At 58.1% G+C, this 16,183-nt stretch overlaps 1 protein-coding gene across 1 annotated transcript; it reads right to left on the reverse strand.

Moving 5' to 3' along the window:
- Positions 1-7,530: 7,530 nt before the first annotated feature.
- Positions 7,531-14,662, reverse strand: SELENOS (selenoprotein S). The gene is made up of 6 exons (XM_062204972.1): positions 14,533-14,662; positions 14,167-14,301; positions 13,193-13,299; positions 10,286-10,375; positions 10,112-10,190; positions 7,531-8,073 (listed from the first exon to the last, which is right to left on the reverse strand). Exons 1-6 carry the CDS (start codon positions 14,606-14,608, stop codon positions 7,991-7,993), a joined length of 570 nt encoding a protein of 189 aa, XP_062060956.1. The 5' UTR covers positions 14,609-14,662; the 3' UTR covers positions 7,531-7,990.
- Positions 14,663-16,183: the final 1,521 nt, after the last annotated feature.

Raw genomic sequence — 16,183 nt, forward strand, 5'->3', positions numbered from 1 at the left:
CCTGGAACTCCATCCGGGTCTCTCACGGGAGTGGCAGGGAACTCAGCACTCGAGCCATCCCTGCTGCCTCCCAGGGTGCACGTTAGTGGGAAGCCGGAATTAAAGCAGAGCCTGGACTTGAACCCTGGTATTTGACATGGGCGTCTTAACCACAGAGCCAGACGCCCACTCCCGCCCCACTTGCTACGCACGAATCCCCAGCACTTTTTCTTTTTCTTTTTTTCCTTTTTTTTGGACAGGCAGAGTGGATAGTGAGAGAGAGAGACAGAGAGAAAGGTCTTCCTTTTTGCCGTTGGTTTACCCTCCAATGGCCGCTGTGGCCGGCACATCGCGCTGATCCGAAGCCAGGAGCCAGGTGCTTCTCCTGGTCTCCCATGCGGGTGCAGGGCCCAAGGACTTGGGCCATCCTCCACTGCCTTCCCGGGCCACAGCAGAGAGCTGGCCTGGAAGAGGGGCAACCGGGATAGAATCCGGCGCCCCAACCAGGACTAGAACCCGGTGTGCCAGCGCCGCAAGGCAGAGGATTAGCCTGTTAAGCCATGGCGCTGGCCCTTTTTCTTTCCCATTTTGTCTGTCCCGCCTTAGCGGCTGCTGATGGGGATCTGGGAGAAGCAACTGGGCCAGGGCTCTGGGTACCATAACCACCCCGTGCGTGTTCTGGCAGCGCGGGCCGTCGGGATGTCTTCCTCCACGTGATGTTTAGTCTTGGGCTACGTCATCCTTTACCCTTAAACACACAAAAGGAAGAATCTCCGAGTTTTCTCAGCTGCTGGCCGGGAGCCGTGAACGCTGCACAGGGCTGCCGCGGGCTGGGCTAGAACTTTGTGACAATGGCGCCCTCTCGAGGCTGTAGCCATTCCCCTTTCAGTGAGCATTTCATGGACTCAGGACAAGGATGGTCAGACATCTTATTTTCTGATCAACTGGAGCCTATTTCTAATTTTTACCCATTCCGGCATTTCCAGGGGTGACATCCTGGTCCCGGACGTGTGGTTCGCTGGCTGCTGGCTCTGTAAGATGAGAGGAGTTGACGTGAAAAACGTCTACTTAGCACCTGCCTCTTGCCTCAAAACTAAGGGAGAAATTCTGGGCGAGGGGGCTGGCGTCTGCAGGTTAGGGAGGTGCCCCCAGGTGGGCTGGGGAGCCATGGCTCTCTGCTTTCACGTGGGATATGGGCCACTGGACCCAGAACACCGCAGCGTGAGGTTGTCTGGGGTCCTACAAGCTGCGGGAGAGGCTTTTGTCTTCCTGCCCCTGCCTGGGGCCCCGGGCTGCAGAGGGGCTCAGCAGGCCCTGCCAGCAGAAGGTTGAGGGTCTGAGGAAGCGCGACATGGCTGTGAAAACTGGCAGCTGGGGGCTGGTGTTGTGACGTGGTGGGTAAAGCCGCCGTCTGCAGCGCTGCCAGCCCGCACGAGTGCCGATTCGAGTCCTGGCTGCTCCACTTCCCATCCGGCTCCCTGCTAATGCACTTACAAAAGCAGCAGAGGATGGCCCGAGTACTTGGGCTCCTGAACCCACGTGGGAGACCCTGAAGAAGCTCCTGGCTTGGGACTGGCCCAGCCTCGACCATTGTGGCCATTTGAGGAGTGAACCAGCAGATGGATGAGCTCGCCCCCCCACCCTGCCCCCATAACTGTGCCTTCCAAATAAATAAAAATAAATCTTAAAAAAAAAAAAAAAAAAAAAAGGAGCCAGCGCCGCAGCTCACTAGGCTAATCCTCCGCCTTGCGGCGCCGGCACACCGGGTTCTAGTCCCGGTCGGGGGTGCTGGATCCTGTCCCAGTTGCCCCTCTTCCAGGCCAGCTCTCTGTTATGGCCCGGGAAGGCAGAGGAGGATGGCCCAAGTCCTTGGGCCCTGCACCCCATGGGAGACCAGGAGAAGCACCTGGCTCCTGCCTTCGGATCAGCGCGGTGCGCCAGCCGCGGCGGCCATTGGAGGGTGAACCAACGGCAAAAGGAAGACCTTTCTCTCTGTCTCTCTCTCTCACTGTCCACTCTGCCTGTCAAAAAAAAAAAAAAAAAGGAAAACCAGGAGCCAGCGGTTCGGGACACTGTCTTCTGCACACTGCCCCCGACAGCATCAAATGTGCACGCCACCCAGAAGCTCACCCCGTGTCTTCCCCCAGCCTGGCGAATCCTCATCTCGCAGGGGCTGGGTGGGCCAGAAGCTCACCCCGTGTCTTCCCCCTGCCTGGTGAATCCTCGTCTCGCAGGGGCTGGGTGGGCATGGAGTCAGGGTGCAGTGGGAGAGAGGAGGGGGTTAAAGATCCGAGAGGTTGTTCGCGTCCTGGGGCTTTGCTCAGCCTCCCCGAGGGCGGCGCAGAGACACGGAGCCCACCTCTCTCCCTGCGAGGGGCTGCTGACCTCCTGGAGACGTCTGTTGCTTTGCAACGCTCCTGAAGAGGCCACTGTCTGTGTTTGCTGGGCTGGACTTCTGCGCACTGTGTTCCTTGGTTACACCCCCAGGTCCCGCCCACACCTGAGCTCAGAGGGCCCCTGAACACGGGTCCTCCTGCCTGGTGAAGGGAAGGGTGTCTCAAAAGTGACACACGTGGGGCCGGTGCTGTGGCACGGCGGGTAAAGCTTCCTCCCGCCTGTGACGCCAGCGTCCCCTACAGGCGACAGTTTATATCCCAGCTGCTCCACTTCTGACCCAGATCCCTGCTAATGGCCTGGGAGAGCCACAGCAGATGACCCTAGTGCTTGGGCCCCTGCCGCCCCCCTCGGAGAGCTGGACGAAACTCCTGGCTCCTGGCTGTAGCCTGGCTCAGCCTTGGCCATGGTGGCTACTTCGGGGCTGATCTGGTGGATGGAAGAGCTCTCTCTCTCTCTTGCTTTGTCTCTCCCTCTCTGTAACTCTTTCCAATAAATAAATAAGTGAATCTTACAAGAAAAGGTAACATACCTGTGCTGTCACAAACACCAAGTGGCCTGCAGACAGGCTGAGTGTCTCAACACCATTTCAGTGATACTGAAATTAACAGGAGGAAATTTTAAAAAATAATAATGTGTTTTCCTCCCTACATTTTCTGAATTTCGTGACATTTTCCAATTAATGCTTTATGTGGTTAAAAACTGAACACTTGGAGCAGGCATTTGTCACGATGGCTAAGGCTCCACTCGGGACTCCTGCACCCGCGCTACGGTACCTGTGTTCGATGCTGCTCCACCTCCCACCCAGCTTCCTGCTAATGCGCACCCCGGGAGGCAGCAGGTGATGGCTCGAGTGCTCCGGTCACTGCCAGCCACTGGACTGAGTTCTCAGCTCCTGGTTTGGGCCCGGGCCAGCCTCAACTGATGTAGACACTTGGGGAATAAATCAGAAGATGGAAGATCTGTGTCTCTCTCTTTGCCTTTCAAATAAATAAATGTGTGGGTTTTTTTAAAGGACATTCATGCTACTTAACATTTGTTAAAACAAAGACATTTATGCTGTTGCAAAACATTTAATTTTGGTGGCTGGTGCTGTGGCACAGTGGGTTAAAGCCTTGGCCCACAGTTCTGGCATCCCATATGGGCGCTGGTTCTAGTCCTGGCTGCTCCTCTTCTGATCCAGCTCTCTGCTATGGCCTGGGAAAGCAGTAGAGGATGGCCCAAGTCCTTGGCCCCCTGTACCCATGTGGAAGATCCGGAAGAAGCTCCTGGCTCCTGGCTTTGGATCAGCACAGCTCCAGCCATAGTGGCTATTTGGGAAGTGAACCAGCAGATGTCTCTACCTCTCTGTGTAACTCTGACTTTAAAATAAATAAAATAAATCTTTAAAAAAACATTTACATTTTAAGTAGTTAGGGGTAATAAAGTCCAGCACTTTGCCCACAGGAGTGCAAACATCAGAAGCAAGGCTGAGATGCGTCACTAGGGCGGCTCATGAGCTGGCCTGGAAGCTATCCCAGGCCAACGCCACTTCCGCTTCCCTCCTTTGTCAACTCTGGTGATGTCAAGGGAGCAAAGGTCATGGACTCCAGGATCCCACCAGTCACCTGTGTCACAGCCCTGGCAGGGGACAGAAACCTTGCCAGTTATTTGCTGAGATATAACTGAGATGCCGTAAGCTGCACGGTTTAAAAGGTACATTTAGGTTGCCAGCACGGTGGGACCATGGTGAGGGTCTTCTGGGTGCAGACAGCCGCCTCTTTCCACACTGGGGGGGATGTCACCGGCTGCAAGAGGTGCACTGAGGCTGCCTGCGCACACTGTTCTTGGAATGGGACCACTCTGTCAGCGAGCCTGGGCCGGCCTGCTGGAGACGGGGAAACACGCGGGACAGCCACTAGCTGCCTGCCACGAGGGAGGCCCCTGGGCCCAGCCTCCTCCAGCTGAGCCATCAACAGACCAGAGAGGCAGGGTGAGGGCAGCCAAGATCAACTGCGCCCAGCCCAGCAGAATCTGGCCTGCTGCAAGTCTCTCAGTGTGGCGTGGGATGCTGGGAAGGCTGACACGTCTTCCCAACCAGGGGTAGCTCCTCTCGCATGCTCATCACCAGGCCTTTTCTCTGGTGGGGTTCGCAGATTTTTCTTTTTAAAGATTTTATGTGTTTGTTTAAGTGGTAGAGTTACAGAGAGAGGGAGAGACAGAGAGAAAGGTCCTCTATCCACTGGTTCACTCCCCAAACGGCTGCAACAGCTGGAGCTGGGCCAGTCTGAAGCCAGGAGCCAGGAGTTTCTTCCAGGTCTCCCAAGGAGGCGCAGGGGCCCAAGGACTTGGGCCATCTTCCACTGCTTTCCCAGGCCATAGCAGAGAGCTGGATCGGAACAGGAGCATCCAGGACTTGAACCGGCGCCCATAAGGGATGCTAACGGTGCAGGCAGAAGTCCAGCCCAGCATGCCACAGCGCCCGCCCCTTGCAAGTTTTTTTTATGATATCGAGGAGGGGCCCGAAGTGAACTCTGAGGACGCAGCTATGGGTGTCTGTCAGGACCTGGAACAAGAACCACACACGATAGCCCATCCCTGTGGCTCAAACTGAGCATCTGCATTCCCGCAAAACCCGTATGTTGCAATCCTAGCCCTGATGTGATGGTATCAGGAGGCGGGGCCTTGGGGAGGGGGTTAAGCTAACAGAGTGGAGCCCTCCTAAGTGGGCTTAGTGCTTCATGAAGGAGACCCCAGGAGCCCTCTCACTGCCACATGAGGATTCGAGGGAAGAGGACCCGCACCAGAAGCCCACCTCGCTGGCACCCCGACCTGGACTCCCATCCTCCAGAGCTAAGAAAGGAATGTCTGCAACGGAAGCACCCAGGCTGTGGTGTGTGGTCACAGAAGCCCAGCGATGGCTTTTTCATCTCCCAGTTACGTCCTAACGTCCCCACTCCCACCGTCCACAGAAGTGGCATCTGTGGCACAGAACAAACATCAGTGTGGCCCCCCGAAGTTACAGCACGCACTGCAGCCCGAGCTCTCCGTCTGTGACCCTCGTACTGCTCGTCTCCCCTGACACCTGACACGGCAAGACCGCAGGGCAGGGCCCGCGTCTGGGCGGCTGCCCGCCTGCCCGGAGGTTGCTGAGAATCAGAATGCAGTCTTCCTTCCCGCGCGAGTTCTCGGAGACAGCGTGGGGTGGGGTGTGGTTTATGCTGACATTTTCTGTCAAGCTGCGTGACCCCTTGGAGGGGTCATTCTCTGGAATCCACAGGGGCACCAACCTCTGGTGATATCAGAGTGATGGTTACCTTCTCGCTTTTTCTTCTTTTAAAAAAAGACTATTTGAAAGGCAGGGAGAGATCTTCCATCCTGATTCACTCCCCCAAATGCCCACGAGAGCTGGGGCTGGGCCAGGCAGAAGCCGGGAGCCTGGAACTCCATCTGGGTCTCCCAAGTGGGTGGCAGGGTTTTAAGCCTGGGACCATCTCCTGCTGCTTCCCAGGCACATTGGCAGGGAGATGGCCCGGAAGTGGAGCAGCCGGGACTCGAACTACAGCTCCATTATGAATGCCAGCATCAAAAGCGGTGGCTTACCCTGTTGTGCCACAGTGCTGGCCAGGGGGTTTGCTCCTCGTGAGACTTAACCCTCCATTTATACATCTGAGGAGGAGGAGCCAGCAGAGATGGCAAAGGGAGAGGGAGGAAGGGATGGCATTGTGCGGCGCTCCTGAGGGGGGGAGGAAGGCTCCCGGCAGTCGCTGGCCGGGGGCACGCAGCCACCTACTGGACGTTCGAGTACAGTCCCCCCGTTTACTACCGCTGCTCCGTGACCAGGCTGGGATTGGACCACTGCTCGTCAGTTACAACCCAAGAGCTCAGGTCCAAACTCCGGGCCCACGCAGCCTCTGCAAATGGCCAAGGCAGGCAAGCAGCCTGGGTCTGAACAGGAGCTCGTGGCTCTGGCCAGTCCCTGTGTCCCCAGAGGCCTCGGGACCCGGCCTTGCTGCTTTTGCCTGATTCCTTTTCCGCACTGGGCAGGACCCAGCCACCCCGGCCACCTCAGTCCTTCGCTGAAAGGCACTCTCTGGACACAGCTCCCACCTCGCCGCTCATCCCACACGGCGGTGGGCGGTGGATTCGTGGCGAGATTACCTCCACACACCTGGGTCATCTGAGGCCCTGGGCTGACGGAAACACAAGGACTAAACAGACGGTGGTGATTAGGGCCCTGGGCCGGTGACTTAACTCCTCTAAGCTTCGGTTCCTGAACACCCTGCGGGATTGGAGTGAGGATTAAATGTAACTGTGCGTACCCGCCACGAGGGAACTCTTCTAATGCTAACCATTACACGCAAGAACAAGCTTCCCTCTGCCCACGGCTGCCTGCTCAGCTCTCCACAGAACACCCTCCCCGCCAATATACAGCACCAGTGGAGAGCGCCCAAGGTTCGGAGGACGTTCTGAGCCCAGGCAGCTCCCTCCCACGTGGTCACAGCTGTGCTCTGCAGATTTACAGGAGAACGAGGCATCCTTCGACTCTCTCCGTTTTTTTAATTCCCTTTGCTTCATCACAAACTCCGGCACTGAGATTGCAATAAGGGAGCGGCTCTGCGGAGTACAAAACCCTGACCCGAGCCCCCCTGCTTCTAAAACAGAGCCACTGAACACAGGTTTTTAGCTACAGAAAATATATTACAGAAGCATTTATCGGAACATCAGTTACTCAGAGTCCACCTGCTGGTTCACCCTCCAAATGCCCCCAACAGCCAGGGCTGGGCCAAAAGACAAGAGCCTCATCCTGGTCTCCCACTCGGATGGCAGGGGTCCATCTTCTGCTGCTTTTCCCAGGCCATGAGCAGGAAGCTGGATCAGAAGTGGAGCAGCTGGGGCTTCTACTGGTGCCCGTACGGGATGCTGGTGTCACCGGTGGTGGTGTTACCTGCCACGCCATGATGCCGGCCCGTGTCCTATTTTAACAGCAACTGAACCCCAAAGGCTGGCTCCTACAAACCCCGAGGCGTCTGCCACCGCCACCCTCACCCATTTTTGGTGAGGAGGAGCAAGGAGAGGAAGACGTAATAACAGCTCAAGATTTTAAGGAAGGAAAAGCTATTTAGTGTCAGAAGACAGATTCAAGTTCATAAACAGATTTAATAAGGATGCTAAAAATGTTATTCATAATTTTTTAATATAGTTTTTTACAAAGTTCTGTACATAAAACAAATATACAGAAATGAACCCCATCAACTGTCTGCATCAGTAATCCTCACTGGTGGGCTCACCATTTATAAGGAAGACATCATTCAGCACAACCTTCACAGAGACTGTCCTTCAGCAAGGACCTCGAGCGGGAGAGATCATTCCTAGGCCTCGCTTATCAACTCTGCTGCTCGGCTAAGCAGGGGATCGCTGAGTGCGTCACCGTCTGGAAGCGGACTGTGACCCATGCCTAGTCCTAATGTCTACACCCCATGACCAAAGCCCTCAAACCCACAGGTGTCACTAAGAACAGAAATAACCCCACCTCCCCTCGGCTTGTCACTGTGAAAAGCATGTGTAAGGCAATTGAGTTGAGGGTCAAGGAGTCACCTTGCTAATGTCAAAAGTGACACTAACAAGGTTCTTAGCCTCATCCACCAGATGATGGGCCGCCCCTGCGTCCAGGTCTCCAGGAACAGGCTCCGCCTCCTTCGCCAGTCAAAGGGTTATAACCTGGGGTGAGAGAAAGGAAGCAGAGTGGTATTGATGGCTGGAAACCTGGGAACATTTTCTATCCAAAATAAAACAATGTGTACCAGCAGGTGCAAAGGTAAACATTAAAACCCTGCCAAGACCCAGCACGTAGACTGCAGATACTGATGGACTCTCATGGCTGTTTCAAGGGCCCTTCAACACTGTGTTGTAGAAATGCTTCAGACTGTGTAGAGGGTGAAGTCGCCACTGTGGGGCTGGCATCCTGTACCGGGTGCAGGTTTGAGTCCTTCCTGCTCCACTTCCGATCCAGCTCCCTGCTAATGGCCTGGGAAAAGCAGTGGAAGATGGCCCAGGTGCTGGGGGCCCTGCACCCATGTGGGAAACCTGGAAGAAGCTCCTTGCTTTGGCCTGACCCAGCCCTGGCCTTTGCAGCGATCTGGTGAGGAAGCCAGTGGATGGAAGATTTCTCTGTGTGTGTCTCTCCCTCTCTGTGTAACTTTGACTTCCAAAATAAATAAATAAATGTTTTTTAAAAATACTCCATATTGTAATTAGCTTGAATTGAATTGATTTCTGGTGGGAAAACAAAACAGCCATTGGGCTTTGTGGTCCTAATGCCCTGAAACACACAGAAAACTCTGCCCCAAGCCCTCTGCATGGACTCATGTAAGTCTACAAAGACTCCTGCCACCGTGCTTAATAAAACACACACGTTCTAAAGTGCTCAGCACTGGGCCATCTACGCCCCGACCCAAAGTCGATGGACAACTGGTGACTGGGCTGAGCGCTGGGCTCAGAGCCAGCCAGAGAGAGTTGGTGTTGCTCCTTCCTCGCTGTGGAATCTTTGAGCAATAAATCGGTTTCCTTATCCGTAAAACCCAGCTGGCCCAGGACTGCGGGAGAAACAGTCACGCACACAAGCAGGTCACACGCACGGCGTTTGTACAACTCCCACTGCCCTCCTGCACGTCACCGTGTGTGCTCTGGAGAGGGCTTCCACAAGAGGAAGTTCTAGGGCATCCTCTGCAGACCCCTGGAGCGAGCCAGGCCTGCTTCCTGACAGAGCGGACCCCGCACGGTCAGCCACGTTTGTGCGGTGCTGCCTTGGAGCCCACCCCTCCCCCCAGCCTCCCCTCGGTACTCGAAGACGCTGCTCGGGGCCCTGCCTCGACGCTCGGCTCCCGCGGAGGACAGTCAGCCTCAAGCGGCTCCCGTCCAGCTTTCTAGGGTCTTGCTCTCCTGCTCAGTGTTAACTCAGAACTCCCAGCCAGTCGGAAGGGTTGCTGACTTCTGTTTCTTGTGCAAGTCCCATCTTCCCAGACAGGAAGCTCTCGAGAATGGGACAGAGACAGTGCCAGGCCGTCCCCTGGAGTGCAGGGCCAGAGTGCACACAGAAAAGGCTCCGAGCGAACACCGGAGAAACAAAGTGGCCCTGGCTAGGAAGCCCCAAGCCACGGCGCGCCAGCCCCATGCCACTCACCCTCCTGTGGCCTCTCCCTCCAGGGCTGTGCTGGGAGGAGCTAAGGGCATGGCACAAAGGGCAGACAGACCTGGTCTCCAGTGAGGGGCCCAGGAGGCCCTGCGCATCTTTTTCTTTTTTTTTTCTTTTTTTTAACAGGCAGAGTGGATAGTGAGAGAGAGAGACAGAGAGAAAGGTCTTCCTTTGCTGTTGGTTCACCCTCCAATGGCTGTCGTGGCCAGCGCACTGCAGCTGGCGCACCACGCTGATCCGAAGCCAGGAGCCAGGTGCTTCTCCTGGTCTCCCATGCGGGTGCAGGGCCCAAGGACTCGGGCCATCCTCCACTGCCTTCCCGGGCCATAGCAGAGAGCTGGCCTGGAAGAGGGGCAACCGGGATAGAATCCGGCACCCCAACCGGGACTAGAACCCGGTGTGCCGGCACCGCAAGGCGAAGGATTAGCCTGTTAAGCCACGGTGCCGGCCAGCGCATCTTTTTCCTTTATTTCCCCGCACAGTCTAGCACGGGATGACCCTCAGAGACGGACTGTGTGCTCAGACGCCTGAGCATCCCTGCCGTCTGCCAGCTCGAGAGCTTACCACCGCCCCGCAGAGGCTTTTTGTCAGACTTCCGCTTCGGGACGACCGATGAAGTAGAGGGCCCGGGGCCATCTTCCTCCTGTTGGGACAAACACGGGCGCAGCACTCATTAAGCCTGCTCGGAACCCTGCGTCTACTGGGAAAGGTCGGCGAGGCGGGAGTGGCTGGCGCTACCTGAGGCCTCCGCGCGCTGCCTTTGTAGCTTCTGCCTTCTTGCATGCTGTCCCACATCTCAATCTTCTGTCTCCTCCTCTCCTCTTCCAGCTGAGAAGGAATCAAAGTCGGAGAGAGCTCAGTCTCCAGCGTCCCCGAAGAAAACGCCCGCTCTGCCCACTAGTTACACCGTCCTGCAAACAGTCTCCTGCTTCCCCCTCCGTAACTGCAGTCTGGCAGTGCGAGTGAACTCACAGACAGACCTCTGGTTTGGGGACACTACCACGGGAAGCAGCAAGTGCCACGCAACAAGGAATGCTGATCCAGTTGTTCTTGGCAGATGCGTTGCCACCTGCTGCAGCACCTCAGGCCGTGAGCTGAGGAGAGCAGACCTGAGTGCTGGGGAAAGACGACCACCACGGCAACAGCGGAACGCGCACCCCAGCAGAAGACTGCGCCGACAGTGAGTGTGCGTCAGCCGCAGACGGCGTCCCAGCACACAGCCGCGGGCTTGGCCTTCCGCCTCTGCTCCCGACTCCTCCGACTTCCTGCCAGCAGGCGCGCACTGCGACTCACGTCCACACCAGGCTCTTACATTTCTCATTTCCGACGGCACCCAGACCAAGCTGCAGTTCCCTCTGGATCCGACTGAAGCAAGAAGTCACAGGGTGCGTGAAAAGACACCTTGAAAAGCGCACACCCAGGAAATGGCTCCGTGGAGTTTCACTGCTACCCCCAAAGGCCTGACTCCTGCTTCCACCGAGTGCAAGCACTGGTGGTCGGGGCGCTACCCTGACACGCAGGTCACTGCGCACTCCTGGCCAGCCAGTGGGAACGCCAGGCCGGAGCCACAGCCGGCTCTGGAAATGACAGGGCTGACTGACCCGTGAGCCAGCAGGCTCGATCAGAACCACCGAGCCAGACGACTGTAAAACCTGAACACAGCTTTTCAATTTTAGGAGGCCCACACCACAATTTCAAAGTTATCCTTGCAAAGACTGTTCAGCTACACCAGCAAACGGAATGATCAAGCTGTGCTACCAACACCAAAGCCAACCCCCACCCCAGAAATCACCGCACTCGGACACAGGACATCCCACTGGCTGCACGCACAGCCCCAGAAAGCAAACGGCCACAGTCACTGGTTGGAAATCAGGGGAGAAAAGGACTAAAACAGGACGGCTCAAACGGCATGTGTGTGTTCTGCTTCCACTCCATACACGGGTTAGAAGCAGATAAAGGATGTCTGGAATACCTCGGAACCTTCATGAGATGTTCGGGCCGTGGACGGCAAGGGAGCACGGGGACACACTTTATTTCCAGGGCACAGATGCATGTTTTTTAAGCCTCACGTGTGACTTTAAGAAGTTCAACAAATGAGGGACATTTTAAGTCAGTGAGTAAGGGGAAGGTGGCTGCCAAGGCACGGCAACCAAGGGCCTGGGTGCGCGTGGTCTTGCTCCGGCCTTTCCAGCCCGAGCACACGGCTGTGCAGAAACAACACAAGCCACCAGCAGTGGCAGAGAGGCGTGGGGCCCTGGAGACTTCGGAGGGGCACCGGCAAGACCAGAGTCCGGTCAAACGCTCTGCTGCCAAGCAGCTTCCTTCTGAAGGGACAGAGGGCCCGGCAACACCTGGACCCAACCGGGAAACAAGAGTCCACACGTGGCCGTTTCCACAACACAGACCGGGACACGGCGGGCGGGCGCCCCTCTCCCTGTGAATGCACCACCTCTCCACCCCACAATCCTCTCCTTCCCTCCATCCTCTCGGCCCTTGCTTCCCTCCACACCTCCACCCCTCCATCCTCTCTACCCCTCCTTCCCTCCATCCTCTCCACCCCTCCATCACTCCATCCTCTCCACCCCTCCTTCCCTTCACCCCTCCATCCATCCACCCACCCCTCCTTCCCTCCATCTCTCCAACCCTCCATCCCTTCACCCCTCTACCCCTTCATCCCTCCATCTCTCCTCCCCTCCACCCCTCCATCCTCTACCCCTCCTTCCCTCCATCCTCTCCACCCCTCCATCTCTCCTTCCCTCCATCCTCTCCACCCCTCTATCTCTCCTCCCCTCCACCCCTCCATCCTCTCTACCCCTCCTTCCCTCCATCCTCTCCACCCCTTCACCCCTCCTTCCCTCCATCTCTCCTCCCCTCCATCACTGCATCCTCTCCACCCCTCCTTCCCTCCATCCCTTCACCCCTCCATCCATCCACCCACCCCTCCTTCCCTCCATCTCTCCAACCCTCCATCCCTTCACCCCTCTACCCCTTCATCCCTCCACCCCTCCACCCCTCTATCCCTCCGGCTGCCTGCAGCGTCCCTTGGATCTTTCTTGGCTTCACTGTTGACCTCCTCTTCCAATCAAATCCTGCATCCTAAAAAATCTTTCAAAACTGTATCCTCTGCTCCCACCTGCACCTGTTAGCACAACCCCTGCTTAAGCGGTCTGCTGTCCTCCAGGGCCTCCCACCTCGGGGCCCGTGTGATACCAGCTCACCGGGGCAATGGGGCGAGCGGCACAGCATGTCTGTGTGTTCTGCAGCCCAAGACCCAGACACGATGTTGTTGGGTGTCCGGGCTCTACGGAACGCACCGAGAAGAAAGCACTGGAACAAAAGCCTCCTGTCTTTAAGAGTGCACACTGCACAACCAACGCACGCTGCCGCGCCGCACGCCGCTCCGTGGGAGGGACTGCCACAGGGAGCTGCTCCTGCACTGTGCCACAGTCACACAGCCGCCCCTCCCACCCACAGCACGTCTGCCTTGACGGCATCTGGATTTGCAAGCAGGCCCTAAAATACCTGCTGCTTCTGAAGGAATAGGCCCCTGTCCTAGAAGCTTATACACACCACCACCACACACACGCACTCACACAGTTGTCACGAAGCCTCAGTTTCAGACCACAGAGCCAAACCAGCTCATACCTGTCTTAACTTTTCCTTGTGCTTTTCCACTTGTGCATTGAGTTCCTCTTGCATTTTCAGACGAGCGGCTGCTAAAGCCTCCTGTCGTCTGACGACAACATCGGGTTCTAAAACGGCAGAAAAGACCTGAGATACAGCACCAGGCACAATGAAGCTGCAAACTCGTCTGCACATATTAGAAGCAGAACGGTTTCCACAAGCAGCTCCACCCTCTGCATATATTCTGCAGCTGAGGGGCAGGGGGCTGGGCCTTCGCCCTAACCATGGCATCTGCTAGCGCAGGTCTCTGAGCCCCTCCTGGCAATGCCAACTGCAGGGCTATGGGACAGTGGCCCCGTGATCAACATGCAGGCGGTCTGCTGGCCGCAGAGACTCCATGACACAACGGGGATTCCTCCCTAACAGGGTGGCCCGAATTCCAGCAGTCATCACGGACAGGGTTTTCAGAATCCTTTCCCATCGTCTCAGTAGCTCAGGCCTGCGACAGACACTCTTGGGGTCTTTGTCCTGATTTCCACAGGGAAGAAGAAAAACCCCTCCAGCCAGCGTGCAGACTCGACATGACCACCCCCGATGAAGTCCTGCTCCTCTCCGGTCTGCAGAGCGCAGCTTCCCCTCCGGACCAACCACAGCTGGCACCACGACTCCCATGGCAGGTCTGGGAACGCAGTTCCTAACCAGCGCAAGGGTCACCGCTCAGGGGAACTGGAAATCGGGTCTGATGGGCGACGTCGTGACAATCAAAATGAGGCGCTCCATGCTCCTTGGGATAACTCGAGTTCGGAGGCAAACCCCTCAAGGGCTCATTTTACCCCGTGCCGTAAACGAGCCACCACTTAACAGGCGGCGCACTGAGTGCTGTGCGTACCATCCGGCCGATTTAAAATCCCAGAAATTTAAAAAAACAAAATACACCTCCCATCCCCCTAACAAGGAACCAACTGGTGCAGGCCCACACGGGATCGCGCACTGACCCAGCGCGGCCTCGGCGCCGGCCAGCCGCCTCTGCCGCAGGCCCCGCAGGCGGGCGGACAGCTTCTGCAGGACGGCGTAGAGGACGATGCCGCTGAAGAGGATGTACCAGCCGTAGCTCGCCAGCACCGAGCCCACTGCAAGGAAGAAGACAGCCTTCCAGAAACGGGAACCGCTCCCCCGCCCGCCCGCGGGCCCTCGGCGCCGGGACCCCGAGGAGCAGACGCCCGAGGGCTCGCCCGCCGCCCCGGTCCCCGCCGGCGTCCGCGCCCGGCCGCCGGTTAGGCCTCCCGGGGCCAGGGCCGCGGCCGCACCGGGCCACCCACCGAACATGGCGGCGCGCCGGGCCGCGGCCCGCGGCGACTCACCCGTGACGTGCAGGAAGCGCAGCCCCTCTGTCTCCAGCGCCGGCCGCGCGGACAGCAGCTCCCCTTCCCCCTCCATGGCAGCCGCCGCCGCCGCCCGGCCGGGACGCGTCGCCTCCAGCGGGCCGCTTCCGGCTCGTCGCTGCGTACACGTGGCGCGCCGGGACGCGGCCGCGATCTCGTCCAATCGCGGCTCGGCTTGTGGCGGGGGGCGTGTCCAGGGGCGTGTCCCGCCCTGGAGCGGCGGAAACCCGCCCCCACGTCCCGGGGCTGGCCGGGCGGTGCCGCGCCCGCGGGGGCGCTCCAGGCCGCCTGGGGGGTGGGTGGCGACTGACCCGTTTTCCCTATTTTTTGCCGCACGCGTGCTTTCGTGCTGCTTGGACCCTGAGGCTCAGGAAGTGAGGGTCCGCGCGGAGGCGGGATTTGCGTCCGTGCCCTTGGCCCGGGCGCACTGGGCGGCGGGGCTCAGGGGCTGGCGACCCCCAGCCACCGAGGGCAGCCGCCTGCTGCCGGGCGAGAAAACCCCCGCCGACCCTCGGGGTTCTCCGGGTCTGCACCGCGTGGGCCAGAGTCTTTTGCGCGGGCTGGCTCTTAGCAGGAGTCCTGGGGCGTCATCCGCGGCTCTCGTGACACCGCTCATGCCCACCGTACCCACCGATTTGGACATTTGACCTCAAGCCGTATTTGTTTTTATTTCAGAGACTTGAGCACCCCCATCCCTGGGTCGCTGCCCACAAGCGCGCAGTGTCCAGGGCTCGGCCGCGGAGCTCCATCCAGGTCTCCGACGTGAACGGCGGCGATCCAGCCACTTCAGCCAGGACGGGCTGCTCCCCAGGGTGCCCGAGGGCTGGAACCTGGGCTGGGGAGACCCAGGGCTGGAACCTGGGCCCTCCCACGTGAGATGCAGGTGACCACTAGGCCACACCTGCACCCCGAGGGTTTCTTTGAGAAGCAGTTGAAGCACACATACCGACGTGTTTCAAAAGAGTTGAGGTTCAGGAGTGTAACAAATTGAGAAACTAGGGAACAGGTGGTAACATCAGAGTTTGCCACCTGTCGTCACCAGGGTGACTGCAGTACCGTGCGATGAGGCACAGACCCACTGCTCTTCCATTGCTGCTGTGCAGAGACGTTGCCCGAGGGGCTGGTGCACCACCCTCCCGGTGCTCCCAGCACGCCCCGGAGGCCAGGTGGGGTGCTCCCAGCACGCCCCGGAGGCGGGGAAGGAGATTCCCACCGGCACTGGAGGTCACGGCCACAGCAAGTCCAAGGCCCCTTCACCTGACAGCCACCTTGAAAATGGCCTGAAACCGGGAGACGGAGGGCTCTGGAGGTGGGAGCAGGGCTGGCAGGCTGGCCGCGTCTGGGGAGACTGGGAAGGGGTTTCATTGGTGCCTTGATGCCTTCCTCCCACTTGTAAAGCCAGGAACCTTCCCTCTGCTCCAGTGTCTTCTCACTTGGCTCGGGCGTCTTGCTGGAACTCTAGTTACTCCTTGGGGTTATGGTCGCGGTGAGGAGTCCTGGGTACCCTGCATGCAGACAACGATCAAGTGTCAGGATGGGCTGGCTGCCTGACCTGTTATGCTGGGAAGGACATTAGGTGTGGGGTCACTGTTCACGGAAGCCACCGGGCAAGGCCTCTCTTCTCCCCGGA

This window comes from Lepus europaeus, chromosome 11 (genome assembly GCF_033115175.1).
Source record: "Lepus europaeus isolate LE1 chromosome 11, mLepTim1.pri, whole genome shotgun sequence".
NCBI lineage: Eukaryota > Metazoa > Chordata > Mammalia > Lagomorpha > Leporidae > Lepus > Lepus europaeus.